A 27,500-nucleotide genomic window follows, 5' to 3' on the forward strand; every position below is an offset into this window, starting at 1 on the left:
ATTTGCCTGTGACTATTTCTCAATTGCGTGCAAATACAGTCTTAGAATCGAGAAAAAGTTTGTGCTTTTAAGCCTTAAATGCTACATTCACTGTGATGTCGTAAACACCATATTGTTTTTCGGTTCCTTTTATGTGATTGGATGTTGTGAGCATGTTATTTTTTCGTAACCTGGTGACAACCAGTACAGCGAAGAGGCGGCAACATCAAATTATGATGCTAAAAGAAAATGTCTGTTTCTAACATCTTGGAAGCAAGAACTTAAGTGAAGTGATGTAGCCTCAAAAAAAGTGAAGTGATGTTTTGCACAGTTTGCCATCAGTTTGACAAGTCAGCTTTTTGTTAAATAATTTAGAACGGCAATAAAATACCTGCACATTTTCTATACTGCTCTTTTGTTTGCATAACACTTTGACTTTTGCTCATTATGCATTTTTAACATGTTTAAATTCTACATTTAAATTCTAGATTTTTAATATGTAGGCAAAAAATTGCTGTTAACTTTATTTATTTTTTATTTTTTTTTGATGGGGCCAGTGAACATTTTTGGGCCAGTAGAAAAATCCTTAGCGTTGAACCCTGCATAATATATTTGTGTGTACTGTGTATTTTTATTATGTATAAATGAATACACGCATGCCTGCATATATTTGAGAAAATGTTTGTTTACATTTAGATGTAAAACATGTAGATGATACAAATTCTAAATTTAAATATCTATGCATCAAAATTGTTTTGTTTCTATTGTATTTGTGAACTATCCTTTTAAAGCCTTGCTGGTTTGTGTTCCAGAGGCAGGAATTTCTCAAGAGGAGGCAGTGGAGGTGCTGCAGATGTTGAGAGATGATGCTCAGCCTCACCAGCAGAGAGCAGCAGCAGACAGCGTAACGGCACTGGATCTCCTGCACCAGGAGCAAACTCTGGGCAGCATAGTGACCTTCTGCTCTGGCCTGGATGATGCTCTTGGAGGAGGCGTGCCTGTGGGAAAGACCACTGAGATCTGTGGGGCCCCTGGGGTTGGAAAGACTCAGCTTTGGTATGGGAGGAAGTGGATTATGAGTTGTATTGATGTGTCTTAAAGGGATAGTTCACCCAAAACTTAATATTCTGTCATCATTTACTCAGCCTTCACTTCAACAGAATAAAGAATCTTAAAGGTTTGAAAGCACTTTGGGTTGAGTGAATTGTCATTTTGGGGTGAACTATCCCTTTAAATCTGACCTTGAAAACATGTAGGTTACTGTAGTTTCATGTGCCGTTGCATTTCCCCATTTTAAAGCATGCAGCTGGCTGTGGATGTGCAGATTCCTGTGTGTTTTGGAGGTCTGGGAGGAAAGGCACTGTATATCGACACAGAAGGCAGTTTTTTGGTGCAACGGGTCGCTGATATGGCGGAAGCAGCCGTTCAACACTGCGCCCTCATCACAGAGGATACAGGTCTGATTTGAGGAGGGAAAAAACGCTGATTAGTCACAATACTGATCAGCTTCACCTTCCAGTTTCATTAGAATTATGACACAAAAATGTAGAAATGTGCCTAAGAATCTGTCTTTGACACTCCTTTTAGAACAGAAAGGAGCTCTGGAGGAACTTAATGTGGAGAAGATCCTCTCTAACCTCTTCTTGGTCCGTTGCCATGACTATGTAGAGCTGTTAGCGGAGGTTTACCTCCTACCTGACTTCCTGTCTGAGCATCCTGAGGTAACAAATCTCTGTCAGCACAGGGACATCACTGCTCTTTACATGCTTATAACTGATATCTTTTCCAATCACAGGTGCGGTTAATAGTGATCGACAGCATCGCCTTCCCATTCCGGCATGACTTTGAGGATCTTTCTCAGAGGACCCGCCTTCTGAACGGCCTTGCCCAGCAGCTCATCCAACTAGCTACACAACACAGAATAGCGGTATAATTTATAACAAGACAAATTTATTTTTGATTTATTCATTTGTCTTCGGCTTAGTCTCTATTTCAAAGGTCGCCACAGCAGAATGAACCGCCAACTATTCCAGTATATGTTTTATGCAGTGGATGCCCTTCCAGCCACAACCCAGTATTGGGAAACACCCATACACACTAATTCACACACACACACACTCATACACTATGGACAATTTAGTTCTATTTAGCATGTCTTTGAATTGTGGGGGAAACCGGAGCACCCAGAGAAAACCTACATGAACACGGTCGGGACTTGAACCAGCAACCTTCTTGCTGTGAGGCGACAGGGCTAACCACTGAGCCACCATGCTGCCTACAAACTAATTTATCACAAACTAATTTATATTAATATTATAAATGTATTTTATATATATATATACACTTTTACTAAATCCTTTTTTAATGCAAGTTTAGCTATTTTTTTATTAATATTAATACATTTAAATAAATAAATAAATAATATAGAAGTAATGTCTTTTGTTTATATTAATAGTTAATACTAATTTATATAAATAATAATAAACAATTACATTAATAATAAATTATAAAGAAATAATTAAATAATATTAAATGAATTATAAATTTTATGTTATATTTATATTATAATAAATATTAATAATAGAATAAAATCGTAAATTTGTAAAATCGTTAATAAATGAGTCAGGCCTGATTTTACAAGTGGCTATTTTAGTAAATCACAATAATTTTTTGCATCCACATATTTCCAAAAACATAGGCACTTAGGCCCTGGAGGGCAATTTTACATTTTTGTGATTGTTTTGCTCTGACACTTCTATTTATTGAAAATGTTCAACAAGTACGACAAGTCATGGAGAACAAAAATATTATTCATGACAAAATAAATAGCGCTATATGAAGGTAAGTGTCCAACAATAGACCCTTTTTACAATGCCGTCACTTCACTTCCCCATATCAGCAATGCAGTGTAGTTTTAGTTCCGCTTTACCTTTGAATTAATGGGATACTTCTCTCGAAAATTTACAACGGAAAATATTAACATTGCAGATTGTGATTTAAGACTAATACAGTATTGGGCACGTGTCCAAATGTTTCTCTTTCAATACTGAGCTGCTTTCTGAGTTTGAAAATGATTGTTTAAATTATTAAGAATGGGAATAAGCTGTTGCTTATCAAGGAAAATATATGTTTGCAAACTCTTCACTTATTAATTCAGTTTTTTTTCCTCAATAATAGATTTATTTTTACTTTGATGCTGCTATGAATATAAATGAATATTATTTGTTATGTGAACGTTCCAGCATGTTTAAAATTCCTTATTCAATGTTCTTATAATATCTGATAAGTATTTTATCCATGAATGCATCAAGTTTCATCATTTCTTATTTACTGATCCATAAATGTTTTTTTCAGTTGCTCCGTTTGAATGAATTAAGACCTTTAGATAGTGTCCTGCCACCACCTACTGGGTGCTTTTAATTTAATATCTGTATACCTTTTACCCTAATTACAAATAATTTCATAGTCTAATAATACTGCATTTTAATCTGCTAAATAAAATGTAGTCTTCTTATTGTTAGAAAACAGCCGTAGTGACAGTCTAATCATATCTGTAAATATACAGCTGACTGGGTGAATTCTCTATGGCGAGTTTGTGTAAGCAGAAGTAAAGATACAGTGTGTAGAGTGAAACCAGACAACTTGTGACATCATGTGAAAAGGGTCTATGACAGGAGTGTCCAAACTCAGTCCTGAAGGGCCGGTGTCCTGGAGAGTTTAGCTCCAACCCTAATCAAACACACCTGAACCACCTAATTAAGGTCTTACTAGATATACTAGAAACGTCCCGGCAGGTGTGTTGAAGCAAATTGGAACTAAACTCAGCAGGACACCGGCCTTCCAGGACTGAGATTGGACACCCCTGGTCTATGAAGGCAAACAGCTCTCACGCTATTGTTATATTATTAATTGTTAATTTTTGCCATGTTAGACACACACACACACACACACACACACACTTGATGTTTCATTCAAGTTCATTTATTTATAAAGCACATTTAAAAACTGACCAAAGAGCTGTACTTAATATCTTAAGTAAAAATATAGAAAAAATGATAAAAACAGAGAAAATAAAACCAAGAAATATAACTGATATAATTAGAAATAAAACAATCGACCAAACTATTAGTATAATATTAATAGGCCAAACTGAATAGGTACGTTATTAAAAGTAGTTTAAATGTAGATAGTGATGGTGCCATTCTAATCTCATGGAGCAGATTGTTCCACAACCGCAGTACAGCCACAGAAAAAGCTCTGTCCCCTCTACGTTTTAGTCTGGACTGGGGAACTAAAAGAAGATTTTGTTTGTTTTATTCATGGTACAGTTCAGTAAAAAAGTGAAAGAATTTATATAATTAGTGAACCCTTATATCAGGGGTGTCCAAACTCGGTCCTGGAAGGCCAGTGTCCTGGAGAGTTTAGCTCCAACCCTAATCACCTGAACCAGCTAGTTAAGTTCTTAAGCTGCGGTCACACTACAGTTTGAGTTTGCAAAATTCTGTAGTACGGCGCTGCGAAAAGGGGCAGGATTAAACAAGATTATTTAGACATTTAAAAAAGCAAACGATTGCTCCATGTTTTAAATTTCTGTTCAGAGAGATCATGATTGGTCTCACGCAGTCAAGTGATGCGATTTTCACAGGTCAGAGTTCAGCAAACTTGAACTTTCCTACACAGCGATCTGGGAAATTAGACGCACAACCTTGCGTTTCTGGTCTGACGCATTCGCATGCGTATGAATGGAAGTCTATGGGGAGAAAAGTCCAGTGTGACCACAGCCTTACTAGATATACTAGAAACGTCCTGGCAGGTGGGTTGAAGCAACTTGGAGCTAAACTCTGCAGGACACTGGCCCTTCAGGACAGAGTTTGGACACCCCTGCTTTATATTTTCTCAAACATCAGACTTCAAAGTACATAAATATAAAACATTTTCTTCAAAATGGTGTTTTAAAAAAAGTTATTTTATATGCCAACTACCCATATGTATGTCAAAATAATCTTATTGGGTTGCCATGTATTCTTAGGTTGTTTTGACCAATCAGATGACTACAAGAGTTTCAAATGGCCAGTCAAAACTGGTTCCTGCATTAGGTAAGACATATCCAGAATGACTATATTCATGCATTCTTTTGCTTTTAACAATTAAAATTCACACTTTAGGTGAGAGTTGGGGTCACGCTGCGACGCAGAGGCTCATCCTGCACTGGGAGGGACTGAGAAGGTAAACACAGACACTTCTCATTTGCTAATAGTGTGGGAAGGTGTTTATTGTGCCGTTTTTTTTTTTCTTTTCTTCTGGATTTAGTCCTTAAGTCCAGTCAACCTGACACAGCAAAATGTTAAATTAGAAACTAGCAGCCAGCATCTGTGGTGTTCTCAGCCAAATGTGTCTTCAGCAGAGAGCGAGAGTATGTTGCATAAACTCTTTACCCTTCACCTCCGTGGGTGATGGAATGAATCACTCTGAACAAGTAGCTTGCTTTGCCTTTTGTAGCCAGACCTTATTCATAATGCATCATGCATACCTGCCAGTCTATTACTCTGTAGCAGCAGAGGCACAGAGAGCATCTCACCGTGCTTTCACATCTCTCACCATACAGCTGAAGGTCTTCCCGCTGGCTGTACAGTTCAGACTCTCTACATTTTTGCATTGCTTCAAACTCTTTTGCTTTTTATATCTTTGCAGACGAGGTCAGACATGAAGTATGAAATAACCAGTTTTTTTTATGGTTTTCTCATCTCTCCGTCTGGTGCTTAGGCTCGCCTCCTTGTATAAGTCCCCAAGTCAAATGGAGGCCACAGTTCAATATCAGATTACAGTAAGTTAAATAAAACAACCACTGCTTTAACCACTGCATGTGTGAAACTTCTAGTTTTGATGCTCATTCTTCAGTCCCGAAATCGATCAAAATTGATGCATGAATAAAAATCACTATCATATAGCTTTCAATGTATGATACTATATACCATTAACATTCTTATTTATCAACCGCAAACTTTGTAATTTGTTACTAAATGTCTCAGCTTTCAAATATGTGTGTCAGCCATGATTGAGTACAGTCAATTGTGAAAATGAATATTTGTATCCATTTCTCAGTAAATATATAGGCAATGTAATTTGGTGCATTTAAACAAAACAGACTTATTAAACAGATATATTTATTAAAATAATATTTTAGTCATCAAACATATTTAGAAATTGAAAGATAATACAATTAAATTCAAGCAAAATATTGAAAAAAAATGCCACTTACAAAGTTTCATCAAAATTGTTCAATTTTTTTGATTCGCTTGATTTTTTTCCTCTTTTTAAAATTTGTATTTAATATTTTTCTATAACATACTACTACCATACTAATACCACTAATACTAATAATACTAATACCAGTTAAACGTACTAGTTTTTGAATCGTTATCGCAACTGTTATTTTGTTAGATAAGCTCCAGATTTTGCTTCAGTACTGACTTACATTTAATGTATATGCACAAATATAATATTGCATAGCTTCCTATTAAAAATATTAAATTAAAAGATAGATTTGTGAGGGTTGGACTTATATATGCTGAGCACTATATATATATATATATATATATATATATATATATATATATATATATATATATATAGCATAAGAGGGCTAATAATGATCTTAAAATGGTTCAAAAAAATTTTAATACTGCTTTTATTCTAGCCGAAATTAAACTTTCCCCCAGACGAAAAAATATTACAGGAAATACTGTGAAAAATCCTGGCTCTCTTAAACATCCTTTGGGAAATATTTGAAAAAAAATGTTGACTATAAATAATGTTTTGTAATAAGTTTATTCTGCTCACAAAGGCTTGTAGTTTAATAGAAAATACAATAAAAATTGTGTTATTATAAATTGCAAATTTAAATAACTATTACTTTTTTGAATGTTGTTTAAAATGTAATTTATTATTGTGGTTTAAACTGGATTAGTCTTCAGTGTCACAAAACTTCAAATATCCGAGTATCATGATCTGAAGAAGAAACATTGAGTAAATTTACATGGACACCAATAATTGGATTTTAATACGATTAAGACAATACTCTGATTAGGAGTCTACCATGTAAACAGCGACTTTTGAATAATTGAATAGTCATAAACTAAACAGAAATGGAATTAAGATGTGGAGTATGCCGATTTTAGTTGCATTATTGAAGTGCAGCAGACATGTAAACACCACAATCAAACTATTACCATCATGTAGGATTTTCACAGCATTTTGCGACAGGATAGTCCATACACGCACTGCTGTTTGACACTATTCTCTGCACCTACCAAGTCAGTAAAGGATCACAGACACACATCGTGAAATGCTGAGGTTTTTTCCCATACAGCGTGCAATATCAAACTCCATTAAAACAACACTATTCCAGCAGTTCATACTCTCATCCAATATCTCGATTGTCACGGAGGCATGAGTGAAATGTTCCTGAATAAAAGTGAAAGTGCCAAACTGCAGTTAAAGTCGACAAATTAAAAATGAAACACCCGAAATTACATGAAACTCCAGAGGAAATGTGGATGGCGTGGTGACGCAATGATGTTAATCGAATTATGTGCTATAACATGTGAAACGGGATCGTGAAAGAACATTCAAAAAGCAACTTAAGCACATTATTGCCTAATTCAGATTAAGGCAAATAATTAGATTACTGATGTCCATGTAAACGTAGCCAATGTTGTCAGTATTGTTGTTGTCAGTTGGGGAAACCGATACAATACCACTTTTATTCATCTCAATAATTGTTCAAGAGTGAAAGTTAATACAGTTAAAATATAAAAAAATGCAAAGAAAAAACTATAATTTTAGCTTTATTTATTATCAAAGAATCCTAAAAGTAAAATGTGTCAGTTTAAACGACACGATGAAGCAAGACCGAAAGAAAAATTCAACACTGATAATTCTAAGAATGGATCATAAGAGAACAGCAAATCATAATATTATGATTTATGAAGGATCATGTGACACTGAAGAAATGATAATGGAAATTCAGCTTTGAATCACAGTTTGAATTAATAAATTAATTTTGAAATTACATTCAATAAGAAAAGCTATTTATATTTGTAATAATAATTCACAATTTAACAGTTTTTAATGTATTTTTATCAAATAAATGCAGCCTTGGTGAGCAGAACTGCATTCTCATAAAACATTTAAAAAAATCCTACTGATACCAAGTGTTTGACTGGTAGTGTGTATATATATATCTGTATATATGTCTGTGTATGTGATCTCCCACAGGTCCAGGGTTTCAGAGATTCCCCAGATGAACCCAGACCTACTTTTGATCCGTCTGAAGTCTCCTCTCCTTCAGGAAACCACAGCAAACGCCCTCGCTTGGAGGATCCATCTTGAGGGTCTATAGCCAACCATTACTTCAAAGCTCTGGAAAGCCACATCTCTAAACTCGAAATATGCTAAAGGGAAAAAAAGGAAAGTTAAGAGTATGAATGTACAGATATGTGTATATTATGTAAAATACAATTAAGAACAGTTAGTTCTTGGATTTTTTTATATAATAAAATATAGTATATTGATTTCTTTTGCCTTTAGTTTGTGCTATTTATATCAGTTGGAGAATGTAATGCTTCAAAACTCTAAATATGCTAAATTTTTAAAAAAATTCAGAGTATGAATGTAGATATTTGTATATTATGCAAAATAATTAAGAACAGTTAGTTCTGGGATTTCTTTTATAGAATAAAATAATATAGTGTATTGCTTAAAGATGGCTCATATGGAGAATGAAGTCACATGCATTGCTCACAGACTTTAACAGTGTAAAAATCTTGATGTTCTGTGGGTCTCTTCTATCAAATCTGATCTTTGTTTGTACTTTCTATTAGATTCAGGTCAGGTGATTGGCTGGGCCATTCTACAGCTTGATTTTCTTTCTCTGAAAGCATTTGAGTTTCCTCTGTTGTGTTTTGGATCGTTTTCTTGCTGAAATGTCCACCCTGGTTTCATCTTCATCATCCTGCTAATGTAGATGCTGGACTGAAGCAGCTAATATTAATTTACAATGAGGAAGGGCAGAGGCATGCTGAAGAACCACTGAAAGATTTCAGCTGCTGTCTGGGCTTTCACTGCCGTTCTACACCTCCCTTTCTTCATGTGTTCAATACTTTTCCCAGCGTCATTTCATTTTATTACACATAACCTCATTTGTAAACTAATTTAATTTGTTTTATTTTCATTTCTGGATTTATTTGGTTGTTACCAACATCAGGAGAAAATTTCAAGTCAACAGCATCTTTAGAAATATGTTTTCAGAGAAAAATTGTGGTGTTCAATACTTATTTTCCCTGCTGCATATTAGTCATAAAGTGTAATGCTTCAATCGGAAATAATTAAATAGCTTTCCAACATAAATTAGATCAATGGCACTGGTGGAAGGCATGCGTTGGCTTGAAGCCGCAGGCCGAGTGCCTTAGTGTCCCACCAGTGACGATATTAAGCAATATCGCACTGCCACGAGTGTAATATTGTGTTTATACAACAGTTCGACAACATAATCGTGTATATAAAAAAAAAATCAAACACGGAGTCTCAAAAACCCTTTTGTATGAGGAACTACTTTCTTACTTTCATACACATCTGCAGCTGACGTCAGAACAGCTGAAACTGTTGCTACTTCACAAACATCACTTTAGAGCTAGTATTTGAATGATTCTCTAGCTGTCTAGCATAATGTTGATGACGAAATGGGATTTTGCTCACATATTAAGATTATAAGACTGAACGGCATGAAATGCCATCAGTCTACAGAGATTTCCCAGTATTTCTGTTGCAATCGGGAGATCACAATAATTAACCCTAAAAACCCAGATTACTATGGTATAAATACAGCACTACAAAATACAAAAGAGCAAGAGCGACTTAGAATGTAACACCTGTTCTGTAATGATTTGTTCGGCTGTAGTTTGAAATGTAAAATGCTGTTTACTCTCCTAAGGACTTATTATAAGGTCTCTGTTGCCATCTTGTGGTGGAACATCAACCGTCTTTGCTCGGCTCAGTATGACAGGCTGATGGCCGCTAACACGCTGAATATTTTAAAATAGGTACTATCCTTATAAATAAACCGCATAGTTGCAATCTAAACAACTAACACTCGTCTAAAATGCCTCAGAAGTACATTTTGTCCAACAGCAGCAGTATTTGTCAAACTGAAGTCCTCTGCTTGCCATCGTGTGAAGACACAAGGGTAAAGAGGTTGTATGAGAGCTGATATTACTTTAATATCTCACGGCTATCAGCCAATCAGATTCAAGAACCTGACAGAACTGTTGTATAAAGGCATATATTTATCAAAGTATTAAAAGCTGTACTTGGCATTCATTATTCCCCACCACTTTACCCAGCTAATTAACACAAAATTGTTTTTCTGAGACATCAAGTGTTAGTGATTACTCAAACTAAGTGACAATCACCAATCATTAATCATGTCACTTAAATTTCACGGGCCAAAATGGTGTGCCCTAATATGCAATTACCTAAATTTCTAAATGTGTATGGTATAATTTAGCCGTAATGAAAAGGTGTGCATTGTGTTATACAGCTCACACCAGGATGACTTTCTGTCTGTCTTGCTGCAAGAGTGACACTAGAGATGAAGAGTTTACCTCTCATATTCACCCTAACATTAATCCTTTAGCCGCAGATTGTGCCTGCTCAATATCAGTATATCATCCAGGTTTAGTTGACTCCAAGCGTTTGTGTGTGAGGTTCATCACTTTAATTGAATTATACGCTGGGAAGCCAGCATTACATCAGCACAAAGATAAAATATGAGCACTTCACCTCATATTTCCTTGGCTTGCGATGGATAGTTTAGAAGAATCGACTCTGCTCGTGTGGAAGGAAGGGGACATTGTGTTCTCGATGATTTTACTTTTCATGTTAGACACATGGATAGATCATGAATGAAGAACTGCCTGAGACAAAGTGCTGGACTGACAGGATTACATCATTTGTCAGGGCTGCTTTAAGATGAGTGTTCAATTGTGTCTTGGCCTCAGGCTTTCTCAGGTGAGGAGGGAACGAGAGGTATTCCTGCACTGCTGTACAACAGTCATCCTGGGTCACTGCTTCAGACGCTCCTTTACCTCAGACTTATCGTTTTAAAGGCAGATTTGACAGGTTACCTGCTCACTCTGAATGCAATTGTTGTATGCAGGCAAGGCTACACTTAGTTGTTCTTTACAAAAATGCACCATGGTAACCGATTTCTAAATACCACAGTCATTACTTGCTAGAAAAGTGCTCATCATTTTTGTTACCTAGCAATAACTGTAATTATACGTCACTGAAACTACTTTTTTTGAAAAGGTTAATACTCCGGATGTTATCTGGCAACCCACAGCCAATCTAATAGCGATAATTCATAACTCATTTCCTTGTTCTTTCTGCTTTTATTTCTATACATATGCCCTTCGAAATGAAACATTTTATAAGGATGGACACTAGGGTTGGGTATCGTTTGGGGTTATTTCGATACCGGTGCTAAATTGATACTTTTAAAACGGTACCGGTGCCAAAACGTGCCGCAAAAAATTATTTGACAAAAAAAATATATTTTAATCATTAGAATTGAACAATATAAATATATATTTATAATCAGTTTAAAGTAAACATCAATTCATATTTTATATATTTGAATTGCATTAATATATTTCTTTTGATCATTTGTTTGTTAGCATGAATGCAAGATTTGCATTCTGCTATTAACATTACATTAGCTTACCTCTAACCTGTGGAAAGGCTGTCATCAAAATCAGGGAACCTTTTTTCTGGGTTTGGGGCATGTGACTACTTTTACATGGACATCAGTGATCTAATGATTTTCCTTAATCTGAATAAGACAATCATATGATTCAGGTGTTTACATGGTTGCTTTTTGAATGTTACATTCATGATTCCTAGTTACATGTTATAGCACATAGATCCATTCACGTCATTGCGTCACCACACTTTGGTGTCCCTATGATCCTGAGGGAAGTTGATTGGTGTCGAACACCGTTCCAATTGGAAGTCTATTTTAAAACTTTGTACAGTAGTGGTTGATATAGGATTTTTTTGTATATAGCAACCCCCAGTTGGACTAACATGTTCTAAAACAATAATAAATATGGTCAGTACCATGACCATTCAAACCATGTTTTCTGCATTTTAAACTTTAAGGGTTAATAATGGCATCTCTACTTGATCCAACAATGATAGTAGGATGACAAAAGTCATGACAAATTTGAGTTCAGGAGGCTTTCGTGTCATTATTTCTTAGCAATTATTATTATGTAACTATAATAATTTTTGCTAAAATATTTACAGTTACAGTGCATTTATGAAAAGGTCAATTAATGATCTGGCAACCATATCTAAAACCACAATAAACAGTTTATCCTTCACACCATGTAATCATTTAAGCAAAACATCATTGTATACCATGTAAGTATTTTAATGTTTAAGGGTTAATGACAACATCTGGCGACCCTCAGCTGAACTAACATATTCTAAAACAATAATAAATATGGTCTGTACTTCAAAGCATATTTTCTGCATTTTAAACTTTAGGGGTTAATAATGGCATCTGGCAACCTGCACTTGATCCAACAATGAAGGTAGGATGACAAAAGTCATGACAAATATGGGTTCAGGAAGCTTTCATGTTGTTATTTCTAAGCAATTACTATTGTGCAACTATAATAATTTTTGCTAAAATATTTACAGTTACAGTGCATTTATGAAAGGGTCAATTTATGATCTGGCACCCCTGCATATTCTAAACCCACAATAAATACAGATTATACTTCGAACCATGAAAGCGTTTAAGCAAAAAACCATTATGTGCCATGTATTTGAATTTTTAAGGGTTAATGACAACATCTGGCGACCCTCAGCTGAACTAAAATATTTTAAACGATAAATATGGTGTGTACTACAAACCATATTTTCTGCAATTTTAAACTTTAAGGGTTAATAATGGCATCTGGCAACCTGTACTTGATCCAACAATGATAGTAGGATGACAAAAGTCATGACAAATATGGGTTTAGGAGGCTTTCGTGTTGTTATTGCTTAGCATTTATTATTGTGTTACTATAATAATTTTTGCTAAAATATTTACAGTTGTGCACTTACAAAAGGGTAAATTTAAGATCTGGCAACCCCATATATTCTAAACCCACAATAACTACAGATTATCATCCAAACCTTGTACGCATTTAGGCTGAAAAGCATCACATACCATGTATTTTAATGTTTAAGGGTTAATGACAACATCTGGCAACACTCAGCTGAACTAACGTATTCTACAACAATAATAAATATGGTCTGTACTTCAAAGCATATTTTCTGCATTTTAAACCTGAAGGGTTAATAGCATCTGACAACCTGCACTTGATCCAGCAATGATAGTATGATGACATAGCTCATGACATATATGGGTTTAGGAGGCTTTCGTGTTGTTATCTCTTTGCAATTTTACAGTTATGCGTTTATGAAAGGGTCAATTTATAATCTGGCAACCCCGTATTTCTAAACCCACAATAAACACAGATTATCCTTCAAACCTTGTAAGCACGACGTGCCATTTAAGCAAAAATGCATTATGTACAACGCAAGTATTTCAATGTTGAAGGGTTAATGACAACATCTGGCAACCCTCAGCTGAACTAACAATGCCCGGGAGTGGAACAGTTAATTCCAGCGATGTGAAATCTACAACAGTTGTTATTTTTAGCTTAAGCTCTGATGTCCTATATACACACACACACACACACACACACACACAAGCAGCATCACTTATCAAGTTTTCCCACTCATAAACGTTTTCTGAGAGCTCTGTCGGAGTAAGCAGTTTCGATTAAACGATTAAATACAGCCTAATTGTTTTGCACGGCGTCTGAATCACAGTCTCACAATACATTACTTTTATAGCCGCCTAATTAGATTTTAATAATAGCCTAAAATGTCCGTCAGATTTCTGAGGGGTAACAAAAAGCCCTCATGGTGACATTTTATAATGTAATTATATTAGAGCCATCAGGAACATTAATATTGGCTGATTTCAATGGGGAAAAGGTTAGGCCTATAATCCATTTGATAACGTTGAAAGTGTGATAAATGAGGATCTGGCTCTGAGAAATGCACACACACCCAGCGCTAAACGTGATGCATATACGTCATGAGGCTTTTTGTGCTCTGCCGACGTCATACTGTACATTTCAGGCAACTACGACACTGATGTGGCTAAAAATGGTTGGATAAGCGAGCGCTTCTTGGACCTGGGTCTAATGGAAAGTTATTTATATACCCTAAAATGAGATCCTCACACTATAAGCCAGTGTTTTATATATACAGTCCGGCAGGTGCATATTCTTGCCACCCCTGCAAATTTTGTTATGTCTATTTTATAGGCTGTGCTTGTTTAAATGTTTTTCCATCAATGAAAATATCCTCTTTTGTGCGTTGAGAAATACAGAACACAGCAAGTGCAAAAATACCCATAGACTATATACAAATATTTAATGGTAAATGAATGTTGTGCATTATTAAAGTACGATATTACTGCTTAATGAGAAAAATATCCAAGTTTAGTGATAATATAGCTATTATCTACATTATTAAAGGGCACCTATGATGAAAATCGTCTTTTGGAAGCTGTTTGGACAGACCTGTGTGTAGGTATAGTGTGTCTATACAGTCATATAGGAGTGATAGAAACACAGTAAGTCTTTTTAAATTCCTGATGTTAAAACAGGATCCAAATCCCTCCCATTTTGAGGCCGACCGCAACGTGATGTAGGAGTGCAGTTTCCCCACCCACTGATTTGATTGACAGCCACATATTAACATGTCTCCGTAGTAACGCGTATAATCATATCTACAAGACAGGACATGCGTAAAGCAGCTGGGTTTAAAAGATCTGTTCAGCTCTCTGTGATCATCAATCATCATCGAATGTGATCAAGAATGAGTTTTACAAGTTTAACACGTTTTTTAAACAGTGCGATTTTACCGTCTTTACTTCATCACTGTAGCTGCATGTCAGCACAATTATAAAAGACGACGCTTCAATCCCGGTTTGTGGACGTTAAATCAGGTTAATTTTGTACATTAACATAACTTATATCCATACAGCAGTGGATATTAACGTGTATCCTGTCACATTTGCTGTGCAAAGTTAAACGTGCACGCTGCATACGTCTGCTGTGTGTGTGCATGAACTTTGTAACAACATTGTGTGTGACTCATCATTGCAGAAAGGCTTGAATTAACTCCACAATAAATACATCAAATAATCATAAAGTTGTAAAGTTTTTACTGCAGTATTTCTCACAAATGTTAGGTGAGATCTGCTTCCTTCGTGTCTGTCACTGTGCTGTTTATCTGATGCAGGCAGCCAGAGAGATTAAGGCACACTCTGACAGGCACATGGGAACGGTGGCCGGAAAGGACTAGCAAACAAAAGCACAGGCAACAAAAACAGCTATGTTGTGTTCAGAGCAGAAAATTCCAATATTCTGAAAGGTTTATTAAATAATCTGTTGGGTGTTTTGAGCTGAAACTTTACAGACACATTCTGAAGACACAAAAGACTTCTCTTAAATGTTGACAAATGGGTAAAATAGGTGCTCTTTAAAGTTTTAATTACATTTTTTAAGTCAATATATCAACATACATTACACAATATTTAAATTAGGTTGAGATACTTGGTAGCTATATATGAGCTGCATCAGGGTCAGTACTCGAATAGTATGCTATGATTACTTTTAAATCTACCTTTCAATCTCCACAAATTTCTTATATGAGGAAGAGCAATGTGAATAACACAGATGGAGAATATTAGAGCTATGAAATATTATAAGTGTATGTATTATGACACTCATGTCAAGAGACCATTACATTTGTTAATTTGGCAACTTACAATTAGAGTAATAAAAGCAACAGAACAAACATCTAATATGATTAAATAATATAGGTCTGCATATATATATATATATATATATATATATATATATATATATATATATATATATATAAATAAATAATAATTAAAAAAAAGAATACGTCAAAATCAATTGTAAGTTGCTTTGGACAAAAACGTCTGCTAAATGACAAAATGTAAATGTAAGAATAAAAATAAATCAGTTAAAAATATATTAAAAGAAATACATAAATACATGCATAATACACAGGGTGTGAATTATACATTGACGATTGGGGCAGTCAAGTTTTTCGGTTATGTTCGGTAATATGCCTCAGTGAACCATTCATTCATTCATTTTCTTTTCGCCTTAGTCCCTTTATTAATCTGGGGTCACCACAGTGGAATGAACCGCCAACTTATCCAGCATATGTTTTACGCAGCAGATGCCCTTCCAGCTGCAACCCATCACTGGGAAACATCCACACACACTCATTCACACACATACACTATGGACAATTTAGCTTACCCAATTCACCTGTACCACGTGTCTTTGGACTGTGGGAGAAACCGGAGCACCCAAAGGAAACCCACTCCAACACGGGGAGAACATGCAAACTCCACACAGAAATGCCAACTGATCCGGCCAAGGCTCAAACCAGTGACCTTCTTGCTGTGAGGCGATCGTGCAACCCACTGCACCACCATGATGCCCTTTTTTAAATCATTCAATCTCCAAATTTCTTACATAAGGAAGAGCAACGTGAATAACACAGATAGGGGCGGATTTAGTGATTAGGGGCCTGAAGCAATTCCAGTCATGGGGCCCAAAAGTTCTAAAATGCACCTTTTGTACTTTAACTTGTTTTCAATTGATTAATACTTCAGTTTTTTTCTTTTCTTATATCACTCAATCACTCCTTTTCGACATTTTGTCTTAATGTAAAATAATAACAACATGTAAAGCATCTTGTAAAACTTTTAAATGATTTGTTTTCTTAAAATTCACAACTAAAAATTATATATGAACTATTCTGTTTTTAAAACTAAATCTTTACCTAATTTGACGGATTTCTCTGTGATTGAGGAGGAGGATACATTTGCGCAGATGTAATAAACATTAAACTCTCATCATACAAAATATGATAGAAAATTATGTTATGTATAGTTTACAGGTATAATTTATACTTCTAGGTATTTATTTGGGGGCTCTCAGATTTCATGGGGCCCTAAGTGGCTGCTTATCTTGCTTATTGGTTAAATCTACCCCTGAACACATTGAGAATATTATAACTACACTTATGGCGCTTAAATCACGTGATCATTACATTTATTCATTTGACAACTTACAAATGAGAACATATAAAGTAATGAAAGCAATACAACAAAGATTTAACAAAATAATATATATTGAGAGAGAGTCAGATTAAGGTTAAGGCAAATTTAGAAATTATTAAATTACACTTTTAAATTATAGATTAAAGCTTTAGATAATTTTTTTTTAAGGAATACATACATATATGCATAATAAATGTATAGAGTGAGAGAGAGAATAGATAAGAGGGATGTTTTATAATTTGTAGATTTTTCCCCATATAAATAAAACGCTCCATATAAACTTCAGACCCTTTAAATTCAGAAGTAAATTTTCGTGGCAAATATTGGTTAATGAAAAGGTTAATTCGCCCCCCCAATCCAACCCCCCCTCCCCTCATCTTGCTCACACCCCTCCCCTCTGTGACGTCACGCATGTCTGTTGTGCGAATCCCTCTCCGTTCGCAGGCGCGCGCCCTCCCCAACCCGCGCGACCAGAGAGTCGCTCCGAGCCTCTGATTCAAAGTAGTGTAGACTTCTTGCCCGGCTCCAGCTGTCTGTCTCCGGTCTCTCCAGGAATGAGAAGCGATGGCCGGCTCTGCCAACGAGGAGAAAACCTTCAAGAGGTTCCTGGAGCTCTTCTTACGGGAGATGAGGCCACCTCTCCAGGAGGACGTACCTCTGCCTACGCGCCCCTTGTCGGACCTCATCTCGGAGGACGAGGTGGAGGGGGAATGCCTGGACCTGTGTCTCCAGCACCTGTGTAAATAGTTGAGTACCCGTCTCTCTCTCTCTCTGCACCTTCATTTCTCCACGAACTGTGTGTTATTCTGTGTGCGTGTGGGTTTAGCGCCTGCGAATGGAAATAAGAGGGCGAAGGACAAAAGGAAACTAATTCCTGGTCCGGTGTTCGTGTATAGCAGAGCTGACAGAAGTAACCTGCGCTGTTTATGCTGGATGAGAAGCGCAGGGACATTCAGCACACTTCATTATTACAGCCTGGGGTGTTATTATTAGTATAGGGAACTTCACAGCTTCACACTGTTCCAGATCTGTTTCGTGCATTTCGATGGGCAAAGTTTCAGAATGGTTTCATTAAAGATAATAAATTATGAGTTTTTCTAAACTGCTGTAGCATTATGATATCAGGTTGTGCTTATTGTGTCTACAGAATAATAATAATAATAATAATAATAATAATAATAATAATAATAATAATAGTACGAGTAATAATAATAAAAATATTTATTTTAAATGTATTGAATATAATAATTGTAACATTTGTATTTTATTATGCACACATACATACTACTAATAAAAATAATGTGATCGTTGCTATAGGTATTGCATTATTATTTATATTAAAATGTACCAATGCAATGTTATAATGTATACAATTTTATAATTTATTATGTCAAATTAAATTTCATGATAAATAATTAGCCTACTGATATTAATTAACATTACAGAAACCTAAGGAAAAACATGACACCTGTTCTTCATCATGACCAAAATATACTCAACATACTCTCATGCAATCATTAATAGTGAATATGCAGGCAGTTTTCTTATTGGAAATATGCTGCACTCTCTGTTCTTCACTGTCTGATGGGACACAAGCTCCTGTAATCACCATTTTTGGCTTCATAATTTTGACATTGCCGTTTTCTCTTTTGGATCAGTTATTGTTATCATCGACGCATATTCATCGGAAATCATCGCTTATGAGTTTGTAATCTGAGCGAGCGTCCAGCATCCATCTCGCCAAAACACGGGGCTCATTGATCTCGGAAATAACTGAACATGACTGGTTTTGACTGCATGCATGTTTCATGCAACACGGTTACCTTTTTCTTTCTCTCTCTCAAGATGTCGGCAGCTGCATCGCCATATGCCGCGACACACCTGTCTGTCTGTCTACAGCTTCATATACATTCAAACAGCCCAGTGTACTTAGCGTACGAGCTGCGTGATATCGCGATACTTGGAATTCTGGGCGAGATCTGCGGCAAGGGTTTACGTTTGATAAAGTACGTCATTGGCCTGCTATAAATAGCCCATTCAAACCCAGCAGAAGCTTTCTGAGCATGAAATACTCATAGATATCTAATGGGGCTGGTGATAAATGACTGCGCAAAAATGCAAAGATAGATGCACAGGTACTGAGTCAGGAACTGATTTATTTTTAGTATCACGATGCTTAGTTTTAGCGTCATCCTTAGATGCATCCTTTTAATATATATTTACAGATATGTGTTAAATACTTAAGCATCCCACATACTGATTGCAATTTGAATAATAATAGATATTGATTGTAATTTGAAGATGATGAATATTTATGCTTTACTAAATATATTAGACACTGATTATAAAGTCAAATAGTTTGCATTGATTGATCTGAATATTGATTGTATTTATTATGAATGCAGATTTGGTGAATAATATTACATTGATGGCATGAATATACTACTAAATGACCAGATTATAATTTAAAATATGAATACTTGAATATACACTCACTGGCCACTTTATTAGGTACACCTTTCTAGTAACGGGTTGGACCCCCTTTTGCCTTCAGAACTGCCTTAATCCTTCGTGGCATAGATTTAATAAGGTACTGGAAATATCCTCAGAGATTTTGGTCCATATTGACATGATAGCATCATGCAGTTGCTACAGATTTGTCGGCTGCACATCCGTGATGAGAATCCCCCATTTCACCACATGACAAAGGTGCTCTATTGGATTGAGATCTGGTGATGGTGGAGGCCATTTGAGTACAGTGAACTCATTGTCATATTTAAGAATCCAGTCTGAGATGATTTGCGCTTTATGACATGGTGTGTTATCCTGCTGGAAGTATCCATCAGAAGATGGATACACTGGTCATAAAGGGATAGACATGGTCAGCAACAATACTCAGGTAGGCTGTGGCGTTGACACGATGCTCAATTGGTACTAATGGGCCCAAAGTGTGCCAAGAAAATATCCCCCACACCATTACACCACCTCCACAAGTCTGAACTGTTGATACAAGGCAGGATTGATCCATGCTTTCATGGTGTTGACGGCAAATTCTGACCCTACAATCCAAATGTCGCAACAGAAATCGAGACTTATCAGACCAGGCAACGTTTTTCCAATCTTCTATTGTCCAATTTTGGTGAGCCGGTGCGAATTGTAGCCTCAGTTTCCTGTTCTTTGCTGACAGGAGTGACACCCGGTGTGGTCTTCTGCTTCTGTAGCCCATCCGCCTCAAGGTTGGACGTGTTGTGCATTCAGAGATGCTCTTCTGCATACCTCAGTTGTAACGAGTGCTTATTTGAGTTACTGTTGCCTTTCTATCAGCTTGAACCAGTCTGGCCATTCTCCTCTGACCTCTGGCATTAACAAGACATTTGCGCCAACAGAACTGCTGCTCACTGGATATTTTCTCTTTTTCGGACCATTCTCTGTAAACACTAAAGATGGTTGTGCGTGAAAATCCCAGTAGATCAGCAGTTTCTGAAATACTCAGACCGGCCCATCTTGAACCAACAACCATGCCACATTCAAAGTCACTTAAATCAAATTTCTTCCCCGTTCTGATGAAGTTTAAACTGCAGTAGATCGTCTTGACCATGTCTGCAAGCCTAAATGCATTGAGTAGCTGCCATGTGATTGGCTGATTAGAAATTTGCGTTAACGAGCAGTTGGACACGTGCTTCTAATAAAGTGGCCGGTGAGTGTATATACGCTGATTATTCCGAAAGAGTAACTGATTATAATTGATAATATTCTGAATATTGCATTACATTATATGAATAATCTCATATAATATTGGAAAACCGGAGCACCCGGAGGAAACCCACGTGAACACGAGGAGAGCATGCACACTCCACACAGAAATGCCAACTGACCCAGCTGAGGTCCAAACCTTCTTGCTGTGAGGAGAACCTGCTAGCCACTGCACCAGCGTGTCGCCCTATTTTGATTATAATATATAATTTGATTCATTGATTATATGAATATTCAGAGAATGATAAGACATTATTAGTATTGGATTATTTGAATAGTAGGCTGATTAAAAATCTCAATTATTAAATAAAAATGTATTAAATCTTTAGCATTAAAGATCTTCAACTATTTAAATATCTATTGATTATTAATTAATAGATAATAAATATCTATTGATTATTAATCTTTGGACTCTCAGATTTTGACCTTTGGTTACTTTCTGTGTTTTATCCAGCCTCTACAAATCTTTCCATTCCGATATGTCCTGCATTTCTACCCAACACCCTTTGACCTTCACAAAGAGGTTATTGTTTTCTGTTTTTGAATGTCACCACAGCCTGCTCTGGAGAATCCCATAAAAAAACACACAGATATAATCTTAATGGGGAATCACAGAGCTTTTCACACATTCAGTAAACCAATGTCTGTGAACATACTCACAAGTCAGTGAATTACATTTTAAACACAATATTGACTGATGATTTTTTTTTCTGCCAAAGATAATAGTTCGTTCTAAATAAAGCCAAACATTTGTGCTTCTCTGTGGTTCGTTTCAGAATAGATCTGCTTTTGAATGAATCATTGGAGTTAATGATTCAATGATCAATTTACAAAGACTGTTCCTTGCTTCAAGGCTAAATGAATTAGCTGTTTTGAATGAATCATCTGAATCAACGATTTAATTAATTAATTATGAATAAAGGGGCTGTATCCAAAATCGCCTGCTATGTCCTTAAGTAGTGCACTATTTGAGGGAGCAGCTATTTTAAGTGGTGTCTGAAACCATAGTGTACGTTCTGAAGTGCGCTCAATCAATCCCACAATGCACCACAATAACAAATGCACAACTGACGTACACTCGACAGCTAGAGAATAGACATAATGCATTGTGAGATTTCGCATGCCAAATAAGTTTTTGTGTCTGACCACAAGATGACCAAAAAAACGAAATACTTCGGATCAGTGGTCACCAATCTTTTTATCACCATGGACCAGTCGACACAATTTTACTGTAGCCCGGAGCCGGGGAAATCTACGTAGATTTCTAGGCGACCATCAACCATTTTCTTAAAGGATGACAAGCTGACAAAACATTGCTGCAACTCTGATACAAGTTTTATTTATGGAGAAAATTAAAAAGCACTGCCGTGTTTGGGTGTTCTGGGTTTGTCTGAGGTAATTAGTCTACTGAAATATGATTATTCTATTCAAAGTATGAAGCTGACTATAAGTTCTTGTCATGTGACTTGCAGATGTTTTCAACTGGGAAGGTGTGAGCTCGTTGTGCCAATTTGCGAAAAAGACGTGATATGTGAACTCCAGCAGTTGATCTTTTTCTTCTACAGAAATGCTGGATTCACCTGACTTGTTGACGAATGGGTTTCGGATCCATTCCTTGACAGTTCGTGGGTCCTTCACCGGGGCTTTTCCCCTTCGCAAAGAAACTTTCCAAAAGATGTCTGTTTCTTACTCATTTTTCTAACTTGTGGGTTTAATTTTGGCTCTCAAGTGAGAAAGATGTAACCGAGAGAATACAGTTTTTCAAAATAAAAGTTTTTTTTCAAAATAAAAGATTGTTCAGGCTCAGATAAGAAATAAAACTGAAATAATTAATGATTTTCTGTGCGGCCCGGTACCAATTAATGCACGGACTTGTACTGAGGTTTGGGGACCACTGCTTTGGATCACAAACAAGAAAAATGTGATGATTACTTTTATTTTTCATACATTTATTTTTTACACACAAAACTTTAAAACTCTTAATTAGTTTTTTTTCTGACACATTCGAATCAAACATGAGGAGATTTTGGGAATCTTATTACAAAAAAATTAATTAAATACCACAAATAGTCAGAAAAGGGAGTCACAGTGGGTAGCACGACCGCCTCACAGCAAGAAGGTCACTGGATTGGGCGCCGTCTGGGTCAGTTGGCATTTCTGTGTGGAGTTTGCATGTTCTCTTGCATGTGTCCTCTGAGTGCTCCGGTTTCCTCCACAGTCTAAAGACATGCGCTATAGGTGAATTAAATAAGCTAAATTGGCCGTAGTGTATGTGTGCTAATGCAAGAGTGTATAGGTGTTTCCCAGTGTTGGGTTGCGGCTGGAAGGGCTTCCGCTGCCTAAAACATGAGTTGCCATTTCATTCTACTGTGGCAACCCCTGTTTAATAAAGGGACTAAGCCGAAAAGAAAATGAATGAATGAACGAAAGTCAGAAAATAGAAATTCTATATAATTCTACATAATAAGCAGCCAAATTATGTATGAACACATAGAATATAGAGTGGAACGGTGGGGCAGTGGTTCGCACTGTCCCCTCACAAGAAGGACTCTGTTTCGAGTCCTGGCTTAGCCAGTTGTCATTTCTGTGTGGAGTTTGCATGTTCTCCCCGTGTTGGCGTGGGTTTCCTCCGGGTGCTCCGGTTTCCCCCACAGTCCAAAGACATGCGCTATGGGTGAACTGGATGAACTAAATTGGCTGTAGTGTATGAGTGTGTGTGTGAATGAGTGATTATGGGTGTTTGCCAGTACTGGGTTGCAGCTGGTAGGACATCCGCTGTGTAAAACATATGCTGGAATAGTTGGCGGGTTGTTCCACTGTGGAGACCCCTGATAAATAAGGGAGTAAGCTGAATGAAAATGAATGAATGAATATATAGAATATAGATATGAATAAAACTGTAAAATACTGTTTTAAAAAAGCTTTTTTGTGACTCAAATAACTAATTTTGAGGAAACGTTGTTTAATAATAAGTATTGTAATTGAAAATCTAAATACACAAGTTGATAAAGTGCAACAAATTAGAGATTTAGATATAACACTACAAGTAACCAAAAAGCCTAAAATCCCAAAACTGACATTTTTAGTTTATTGTCTTCAAGTGGAAATTTATCTTATGCTTGACCACACAACCACATCACCGTTCACATCACACACATCACAGAAAACAGGCAACACGAATACATTCAATACCATCACATAAACCACATTAAAAACCCAATTAAACCCTATTCATACTTAAATCCCAGCATTTAAAATTCTAATGGCAGTCAGCACAAAGAACATTTGATGCACATTTTTCTTAACTTGAGGTTAGGCACGGGACAATAACCGTTTTCAAGGTATACCGTGATTCGGAAAAGTCAAGGTTTTAAAACCGGCAAAATTTTCTGTAATACCGTTCCTAAGGTATGTGTAAGGATTTTTTATTTATATTTTCTTTTGTTTTTTAGGAAAACAATATCTCCAGTAGAAAAAATATCCAAATTGTAAAGAAATCAGTGTTTTTGAAACAAATGAAGACAGCAGAAGTCAATGAGGTGTTTACTGCTCCAAAATATCATAAATCTTTCAAAAAATAGAATATAATGTTATTAAGGAGGGAAAAGTTTTAGTTTTTTACCCAGACATTTAAAAAGAACATATTTTAGAGCAGTGAGCACAATACTGTGAAACTGTGACGGTTATCATACCATCAGAATCTTATACCGGCCCATGCCTACTTGAGGTTCCTAAATTGTCTTTTTGATGGCAAAAGCTGAAATTTTATATTTAAGGGATGGGAGCAATTTTTAATAATGACATGTGCTTTTTGTTTAATTATCATTAAACAAATTAATTTATTTTGCACTGGCAATTTTTTCTCCTCGACAATTTGCATGAAAAAAAGTGACACTTCTCCCATTAAAACTACACAAGATTTGTATTGTTGTTGTTGTTTTTTTTTTTCATCTCAAAGAAATCACCTTTTTCCATTTATCCAGCTTATCATGGCTCTAAAGAAAGGCTCGCTCGTCTCGCATACTTGAGGACTGAAGCTTCCGCTGCCTGCGTGGTGATTCAGCTGAACGTGTGATTATTTTGTCGCTGGGTTGAAGATCTAATAATAGTCCTGGAGAAAAGTGGAGATCCCCTTTGTTCTGCTCCCCGTGGAGCGCAGGGATGTGTGGCGGTGTGTGTGTGTGTGTATGTGTGAGAAAAAAAAAAGACGACGACGACATGAAACCGAAATCAGTAGGGGGAGGTTGATGATGATATGGTGAATAAGCATCATTATAAATATATGATGATGACGTGACTGGGGAAGGATCAATTAACCTTGGTTATCATTTATTAAAAGCTGATCAATAGAGAAACCTTGACTCAGATTGACCTCGGTATAAGGTTTATATATATTTATCTATCATGGCTTAGTTTAGTGCATTGAGCTGCGGTGTTCAATGTGGTTGTATGATTAATATTAATGAGAGCATTGGTTTATGCTTGTGTACTTAAAGGCCTTTTTCCAGTATGGTAATATTGACCTTATTTTGCAATGCGGAAGTGAGCTTGTTTCTGCGATTGTTTTAGAACTTCCGTTTCATTTGCCTTTAGGGAAATGACTAAGAATAATGTACGGCAGCTAACGGTCAAAAATACTTGCTCTAAAAATAATTGTGTTTATGACAGCACACATAAAAAGAAAGATTACATAATAGGAAAATATACATTTGAAATTAAAAATCAACAGAAGTGAATGAGATTGGAAGTCTTGTTAAAGAACAAGGTCAATACTGTTCCTTCAGAATAATCCTCTGTATTCCTCAAACATTTTTTTTTTTGATTTAGCATCCTGATATTACAAAATGTAGGATTGTATTTGTATTATTATAACATTATTATTTTATTTATTTACATAATTCAGATTATTTTTTTTATCTCCTATATATTTTTCATTGTTGTGACATAAATATATACAGTACTGTGCAAAAGTCTTCTCTATACCAGCTTTGTTGGCCTAAAACTTTTGCACAATATATAATCAATCAGTCTCTTTATTAAAAATGAACAGAAAATATAGGAACGCAAAAAACACAACAGCAGCACAACATTTCCTCAAGCAAAAGTCGATGTTTAATGAAAGAGCTTGAACTGTTTTGTTCTAATTGTCCTGAGATTTTCTGAATAATAATAATGATGCGCTATGTTATATCAGGCTTTTTTTAGCACTTTCCAGAGTTCTTCTTTAGGTTTAGAGTGTCATATCGTTCTTTTTCTGTCCAGGTGATCGCATTCATCCTCTATAATATACAGGTCTGGACACTGTGGAGGCCATTTCATGATTGTTTCATCAGCTGTTTTCTTTCCCTAAATAGTATTTCCTTGCAATTAGTGGGTGAATATCATGCTGAAAATGAAAACTATTATCACTGAAGTCCTTTCCAGAAGCAATGGCATAATGGATCAGGTAATATTGCAAACAACACTGGTAGAAATGCAGCTCAAACCAAGACAAAAAGCCTCTCTCCAACATTTTCTTTCACATGTCTTAAACAATTTAACCAAAATAATTCAAACCTAACTTAACTCCTATCCTAACAAACCATAAATCAACTGAAACATCATTTATTCACCCTGTATAAATATATATATATATATATATATATATATATATATATATATATATATATATATATATATATATATATATATATATATATATATATATATATATATATATATATATATTTATTGTTGTGTATAATTTAGGTCTATTTGACCTCATAATCACTCTATGTTGGCATCTTTAATTAAATGCAGTTTAGTTTTGAATAATTATGAGGTAATAATTAGGTATTTGCATAATGCAGCATAGCTATTTTATTTTACAAAAACAGTACGGGATAATTATTTATAAAGTAGGACAGTTACTACTATGATACTAATATATTTCTCTGCCATTTTAATTTATTCATTTAATTTGTTCGTGTGTTTTCATATATTTGTTTTGGTCCCACTTTATATTAAGTGGCCTTAACTAATACATTCTTATAAGGAATTTAATCATTTGTTACAATGTACTTATTGTGTAATTACATGTTTAATAGCTGCATGTAATTACATCTGTAATCAATTTCTGTTGACCCATCCCTTACAACTTAACCCACTCTTAAACCTCGCCATACCCCAAAACATTTCTCTAACTTTATCCATATCCCCCATAAGTGTTCTGCAATACATTATGAACACATCAAGTACACTGTCTTTATTTTTTTGATGCAAGTACATACACTACCTGACAAAAGTCTTGTCATCAATCCCAGTTGTAAGAGCAACAAAAATCAGTCAGGTTGACTTCTAGTTGATCATTTGAAAAAGTGGCAGAAGGTAGATTTTTCCGATTAATCATCTGTTGAACTGCATCCCTATAATTACAAATAATGCAGAAGACCTACTGGAACAAGCAGGTACCCAAAATTTGAACAGA

The 27,500-nt window shown here is 35.7% G+C and overlaps 2 protein-coding genes across 2 annotated transcripts in view; both read left to right on the top strand.

Annotated features, from left to right (window-relative positions):
• rad51c (RAD51 paralog C) overlaps window positions 1-8,437 on the top strand; it is a 9,740-nt gene extending 1,303 nt beyond the window's left edge. The window contains exons 2-9 of the mRNA XM_056466889.1: window positions 792-1,035; window positions 1,279-1,436; window positions 1,567-1,700; window positions 1,775-1,906; window positions 5,009-5,075; window positions 5,145-5,205; window positions 5,743-5,803; window positions 8,257-8,437. Of these exons, the coding sequence (XP_056322864.1) occupies window positions 792-1,035; window positions 1,279-1,436; window positions 1,567-1,700; window positions 1,775-1,906; window positions 5,009-5,075; window positions 5,145-5,205; window positions 5,743-5,803; window positions 8,257-8,370 (971 nt within the window). The 3' untranslated portion in view covers window positions 8,371-8,437. The remainder of the gene's footprint in view (window positions 1-791; window positions 1,036-1,278; window positions 1,437-1,566; window positions 1,701-1,774; window positions 1,907-5,008; window positions 5,076-5,144; window positions 5,206-5,742; window positions 5,804-8,256) is intronic.
• A 9,312-nt stretch (window positions 8,438-17,749) lies between these two features.
• The window catches only part of ppm1e (protein phosphatase, Mg2+/Mn2+ dependent, 1E), a 113,660-nt gene continuing 103,909 nt past the window's right edge, over window positions 17,750-27,500 (top strand). Inside the window, exon 1 of the mRNA XM_056466555.1 lies at window positions 17,750-18,027. Within this exon, the coding sequence (XP_056322530.1) occupies window positions 17,846-18,027 (182 nt within the window). The 5' untranslated portion in view covers window positions 17,750-17,845. The remainder of the gene's footprint in view (window positions 18,028-27,500) is intronic.

Source organism: Danio aesculapii, chromosome 10, assembly GCF_903798145.1.
Source record: "Danio aesculapii chromosome 10, fDanAes4.1, whole genome shotgun sequence".
NCBI lineage: Eukaryota > Metazoa > Chordata > Actinopteri > Cypriniformes > Danionidae > Danio > Danio aesculapii.